The sequence below is a fragment of the Orycteropus afer genome, unplaced genomic scaffold (assembly GCF_000298275.1).
Source record: "Orycteropus afer afer isolate SDZICR_OR568_19922 unplaced genomic scaffold, OryAfe1.0 scaffold00327, whole genome shotgun sequence".
NCBI lineage: Eukaryota > Metazoa > Chordata > Mammalia > Tubulidentata > Orycteropodidae > Orycteropus > Orycteropus afer.
In genome coordinates, this window is record NW_006921914.1 from 3,111,223 (window position 1) to 3,118,221 (window position 6,999).

The following is a 6,999-nucleotide window of genomic DNA, read 5'->3' on the forward strand; positions in this document are numbered from 1 at the left end:
ACACTGGGAAGAGGTAACTATGGGGAGGAAGTGGGAGGGGAGCTGTTGCATTGTAAATTTTGGTCAATGACATAAGACAAAGTATATGTGAACTGCTGTATGAAAAGTGAATTTACTCTGTAAATCTTCACCCAAATCAAAATAAAGTTAAAAAATAAAAAAAGAATTCTTTAGAAGTATGCCCCACTACTGACAGCAGCATACTGTCATTTTCTAATTGTAGAGTTTACTGCTTATCTCATGAGTTTTCCTTTTAGATATGAGTGCTTTCTTCACGGGGGTGGTTTACTAAAGTGACAGCAATCCATTTGAAACAAAGATTTATTGCTTAAAGAGTACAGACCAGAACATTTTAATAATGTTTTTTGTCATTGAGTCGGACCCGAATAATACACCTTTTAAAAAACCACCCAGGGTTGTTCACAGGCATCTGGTTTTTCTGAAACCTTTTCTGATGGAGGTTAGGACGTGAAGGCACAGAATAAGGATAACAGCTTGGAATTTCTTCTCTCTTCTGCCTAATTCCTCCCTTACCTGGCTAATAACAGTTAGCCACAGTCACAAAAACACAGCAATAGAACAAAGATAGCAGCACCAAGAAATCTTCCCTGAGCAGGAAAGCAGCCCCTATTACCTACAGAGACAAGACACAACCTAGTATTAACTGCTGTGAGGTAGATACTTAAATTCACTGTGACAGGTTCCAGCTCTTGATAGAAATCACTTACTTTTGTCTAGGTTAGAGGAAATACTTAAACCAAACAGGAGATAGAAAAGCTCAAACATGCAAACTAGCTATATGTCCTCCAAGCTAGACTCTCTGCTTTTGGCAAGTATGGATGGATTTTCTGCTGGCACAACAGAACAAAAGCTATGTAAGTGATCCTCAGATTGATAAAGAGAAACAAAGTCCCACGGTTGAGTTGGGACTTTAAGTTTGCTTTTAATACTCTGTACCTTTCTACATGACTACAAACTTTGAATATAACTAGCAAAAAATTTCAGAGAAACAAATATAAATGATTCAACATAAGCCAACTAAAGGGACAAACACACACACAGTTTCATTCAATCTTCAGTCTGGATGATGAATCCAAGGTTTGTTTGCCAGGCTGAAGGTTCTCCTCAGTTCTCCAGAACGTATTTCAGTTGTTCCTGTAAGGAAGTGAGCTGTAGGGAGAGGAAGAAAAAACATGAAAAATTCACATACAATCCTGAGTTCCATTACTTGATGTAGGACTTATATGAAACAAGAAGAATAACTGTCAATTTGCATTTATAATGTCTCTTAAGTCTTACAGTGTTCGAAAGAACAGTGTCATTGTCAAAAACACATGCATACTACTGTGGCAATGATGATATCCCTTATCATATTCAACTTAGAAAAGGATGTTTTAAGATTGGATATGCTTGCTTTGGGAATGTGTGCTTCTGGGAAGAGTGTAGAGGACTCAGCTCACTGTAGAGGCAAAGGAGATATGATTACTGTAGCCATATTCTAAGAATTAGGAAATAAGGTTATTGGATAGCCTTGTGTCCCACTGAACACAATGGATCTTATACTGAGTTTTACCTGCTACTTCTTGCCACATTATGAGACACCTAGAAACAGGGTCAGTGCTCTGACCAATCAGGAACCTGATGATGTTCTACTTTCCTTTATGCTTCCTAAGTCAGAAGCCCTGAGCCTTTGATGGTGTAGGACTTTTTTTTTTTTTTTTTTAACTTGAAATGGTAAAGTGACCAACAGCATTAAGACAGTTATACTGCTTTTGGGACAAAGATTGGGTTTTTTTTTTTTTTAGTACATTTAATTTACATCATTCAACACCAGTATGGATTTTCATTCTATGACACTGAGATAAGGAATGGAGCATAACAAAACAATCCAACACTGCACATCACTTACTGAACTGCTTTAATTATTGACCTGCAGTAACTCAGAGGCTCTTCTCAGATGCTGTGTGACCCTGGTTGACCCTGATTGCAACATTACAACCAATGACTGCTCTAGTTCTTTCTCCTTTATGGGTTTTTCTTCTTGCTGCTACCCGCTAACAAAAAAAAAAAAACTCACTGCTATCGAGTCCATTTGACTCATAGAGACCCCATTTGGGTTTCCAAGGCAGTAAATCTTTACAGAAGTAGATCACCCAGTCTTCCTTCTGTGGACTGGCTGGTGGGTTTGAACCACCAGCCTTCTGGTTAGCAGTCAAATGCCTTAGACACTATGCCACCAGAGCTCCTTCACTACCCACTAAGGGTAGGTTTTTCCCTAGGTTCAGATTTCTTGCTTAACAGTCAACCTGGCTAACTCATCTATCCCCACAGCTTCAATGATCATTTCGATGCATGGGCCTCAGTGGCATCACTAAGTTGGGGTCAACCAGTGCAGTAATTCATGGTGTCACCCCTGTTCCCCATGACCTTCTCCTGTACCAGACCATACAGAATCCTTAATAATGTTTATTATTAATTTTAATCATAGAATAATATGTGATATAGTTGTAAATTGCTTTAATGTATTATTTCTTAGATTATATGAATACGAACAACAAAATAGTTCTGAAAAATCTTTCTACATTCAAATACAACATTCTCTGTCTGTCTGTGTTTGCCATCGAGTCGGCCCCGACTCATAGCGACCCCTCCTTGGGTTTCTGAGGCAGTATCGCTACGGAAGTAGGATTGCCCAACCTTCCTTCCGAGGAGTGGCTGGTGGGTTTGAACCTCCAGCCTTCTGGTTAGCAGTCAAGTGCCTTAGGCACTATGCTACCAGAGCTCCTAATAGTTACAGTATTATTAGTAACTGAGCCAAAACCTTTTTTGATTTTTCTCCTTTTCCTTTACTTACTACTTCATTCTTAAAAGTTACTGATAGAGGTTCACAAATACTACTTACCACAATATTGTAGCTAAAGCAACAGATAATTTGATAAAATCAGTCACTATAAAAACACTGGAAGCAACAAAACAACAGTGTGTGCAGACAAAACCACATGATTTGAAGTGGCAGGGTAAGTAGGTGATAAGGGCAGCTCTGACCAGAGTACAGTAGAAGGTCCAAAAATTAAATTAACATAGAGGTTTTGCCTTGTAGGTACACTGGTACATGTAAGCTGGGTTTATGAAAAATATTTTTGTTGTTATAAGTAACTACAAGGATGTTTATATAAATAATAAATTTCTGCAGAAACACTGCACAAAAATTTTATAGTCATTTTGGTGTCACCCAATGTGGTCCATACTGCCTCCAGCCCCCTAGTGATGCCACTGATGGGTCTCTCTCTGATCTCCCATTTTCAATGGCACTTCCAACTCAACATGCTTCAAACTAAACTCATCACCTTCCCCATCTCTTTCACCTCCACCCAATAATCCTCTACTTGAAGTCTTGGAATACCATTTCCCAGCTACCCAGCCTTTGGGCTCATCTTTGTTCCCCTTGTTCCCTTATGTTGTAGTTGTTGCCATGTGCCATCGAGCCAGACCTGACTCATAGCAACCCTCCTTGGGTTTCCGAGGCAGTATCACTACAGAAGTAGATTGCCCAACCTTCCTTCTGAGGAGTGGCTGGTTTGAACTGCCAGCCCTCTAGTTAGCAGTCAAGTGCCTTAAGCACTACACTACCAGAGCACCAATCATTATGTTCTATTGATCCTTTCTTCTCTTGCACCTTCCCCTAGTCTCTTCCCATTCCACTTGTTCCTATACACTGCTGGCAGAGTAATCTTTCTATTTCTCCCCAAGTTAAAAAAAAAAAAAAGAAGCTCTGATAGCTCATCATGACCTACACCAAACATCTAAATAAATGCCTGAGCCCAGCAACACCACCGTACATGCTGCCTTCTACCTAGATTGCCCTCCTTTCCTTATCTCCTTATCAAACTACTTATCTTTTAAGGCCCCAATAAAACATCATTTTCTCCATGAAGTCTTCCCTAATCCCCACAGACAAAAGCAAGCTCTCATCCCTTTAAGTCCCCACTCTTCTCATGGATTCCTCCTCAACTGAAGTCAGAGACTGTCTTAAGCATTTTGTTGTCCCCTGTAGAACCTAACTTAAAGTCAAGTCAAACTTAAAGTAGGCACCCAATAAACCTATCTTGACTAATTTAGCTAATACAAAGCACTCTAAATAAAGTTTACAGCTAAATTTTTATGTTGAAAATATCACTCTCCTATAGTAGATTACATGGACGAAAACAAAGATGTTTGATGAGTACTAAGCACTTGACTACTAACCAGAAGGCTGGCGGTTCAAACCCACCAGCCACTCCTTGGAAGGAAGATGGGGCAATCCTACTTCTGTAGTGATACTGCCTCAGAAACCCAAGGAGGGGTCGCTATGAGTTGGGGCTGACTTGATGGCACATAACAACAACAACAACAACAACAAAGCAATCTTGGCATTAACTGTTGCTTATAAGCAGTACCTAGTTGTTTATAAGCAGTACTTAGATGAGTGATTTGCTTAGCGGAAGGAAATATACAGAGCATAAGGAGTCTTTGACTGGTTCAAATGGTTAATGCACTCAGCTGCTAACTGAAAAATTTAAGTATACCCAGAGGAATCTTAGAAGAGAGGCCTGGTGATAGATTTCTGAGAAATCAGCCATTGAAAATCCTAGATAGCACAATTCTACTCTGACACACATGGAGTCAAGTCAAAGGCAACTGGTACTGGTAAGAAGTCTTGTGGGGATGTGGGTGGAAATGGTGCTTCAATATTAAGAGCCTTATACTAAGCTCAACCTCATAATACAACCTCCAGGCTCGTTGAAATGGTTACTCCCAAAGGTATAAGACATACATGTTCTCTGTAGCTGCTTAACTCTCACTTATCCCACATTATCCTCTTTTCTTTTCACTCTGCACACTTTTTGTGGCTTTAAGTAATGCAGTTGTTCCAGTTAAAAACCTGGCACATATCTTTAACACTTCTTATTACTTCAACACCCAGTAAAAATCCATCACCAAGTCCCATCAATTCTACCTTTAAAATATATTCTCTCATATATGAATGTTTGTAACAGTGTTATTCTTGATAGCTAAAAAGTGGAAACAACTCAAATATTCATCAACTGGATAAATGAAATGTAGCACATATACAATTAAATAATATTCAGTCATAAAAAAGGAATAAAGTATTGATGTATAATATTATAATCTGGATAAACCATGAAAGAAATTACACAAAAGACCATATGATATGATTCCATTTTTATGAGATAGCCAGAATAGGCAAAATAGACTAGTAGAAAGTAGAATAGTAATTGCCTACAGCTGGTGGAGATGGGGAAGTGATAGCTAAAATGTATGGGGTTTCTTTTTGGGGTGATGAAAATGTTCTAAAATGGATTGTGGTGATGGTTGCACAACTCTGTGAATGTACTAAAAACCACTGAATTGTAACTTTTATATAGGTGAATGGTGTGGTATATGAATTATAGCTCAATAAGACTGTCAGAAATTTTTTTTTGCAGCTAAAAATATAAAATATAATATTCTTTCCATCTCCATTCTCACCAACTTAGTCCAAGTTACCATCATCTCTTATTAGACTACCACACAGCCATGGCCTCTCTTCTTCCACTCCTGGACCCCCCTACAATATATTCTATAGACAATAATCAGGGTCATCTTTTAAAGTTTAAATATCCCCAATCTCCATGACTCTGAGACCAAATGAACTAGATGGTACCCAGCTACCAGTACTGACCACTCAGAAAGGGATTGCAATTGGAGGTCCTGGATAGAGTGGGAGAAAAACATGGAACAAAACTAAAAGAAAAACATGGCACAAAATAAAAATCGTATTTAAAAAAAAAAAGGACCCCTGAGATTCTGGCCTATAGACAAGCCTAGAACTGAACTCACCCTCATGGTCAACTGTCAGCCAAATGATAGGCCTATAAGGTGAACAGTAACACTAGGGAGGTATACACTGAACAATCAACCATATGAGATCAAAAGAGCAGCACTTGCTTAGGAACAACACTCAGAAGGCAAGGAGGGATGGGAAAGAAGCATGAAGGGAAATGGTAAACACGGAGGAAGTGGGAAGATTGCTGTTACATTGTTGGGGTTGCAGTGAATATCACAAAACAAAATGTGTTTGAATTGTTCAATGGAAAACCAATTTGCTCTGTAAACTTTCACCCAAATTACAGACAAAATTAAATACATAAATAAAAGTTTACATGTGACTCTCCTGCTTAAAACTCGTTAAGGGCTTCGTATTGTACTTAAAACTAAAACCCATCATTATTATTGTGGCCTACGAGGAACTATATGACCTGATCCCTGCCTTCTTCTCTGACCTTACCTTAAGTCACTCACTTCCTAGTTTGAAATACCCCAGAGGTCCTCAAAGGTGCCAAGTACTTTCCAACACAGAGCCTTGCATATGCTCCACCTAAGAGGCTGTTTATGCCATTCTTTGCCTGGACTTACCCTTCAGGTTTCCTCTTAAGTATCACTTCCTCAGAAATTCCTATTATGGTCCCCCAGATGTATTTCAGGACTCTCTTTAATAGTATCATTTACATTTTTCCTTCAAAGTACTTCTTCACTATTTGTAATTTGGTATTTGTATGATAATCTGTTTAAAGTCAATTTCCTGTGCTGGGCTGTTGTCTCCATGAGGATGGGTATTATTATCCATCTTATTCAACACTGTATATACCCAGTGATTTTCACTTAATTGTTGTTGCTTATGCCACTAAGTCAATTCTGACTCATAGTGACCCTATAGGACAGAGTAGAACTCCCATATAGGGTTTCCTAGGCTGTAATCTTTATGACAGCAGATTACCAGGTCTTTTCTCTCATGGAGAGGCCGGTGGGTTCCTACTGCCCACCTCTGTGTTAGCAAGGAAGTGCTTAATTTTTACCACATTTAATGTTGTTGTTGTTATGTGCCGTCGAGTCAGACCTGACTCATAGCGACCCCTCCTTGGGTTTCCGAGGCAGTATCACTACGGAAGTAGATTGCCC

At 39.1% G+C, this 6,999-nt stretch overlaps 1 protein-coding gene across 1 annotated transcript in view; it reads right to left on the bottom strand.

Annotated features, from left to right (window-relative positions):
- Positions 1-1,125: 1,125 nt before the first annotated feature.
- TAF7L (TATA-box binding protein associated factor 7 like) overlaps positions 1,126-6,999 on the bottom strand; it is a 21,768-nt gene continuing 15,894 nt past the window's right edge. The window contains exon 13 of the mRNA XM_007952196.1: positions 1,126-1,170. Coding sequence (XP_007950387.1) covers positions 1,126-1,170 — 45 coding nt within the window. The remainder of the gene's footprint in view (positions 1,171-6,999) is intronic.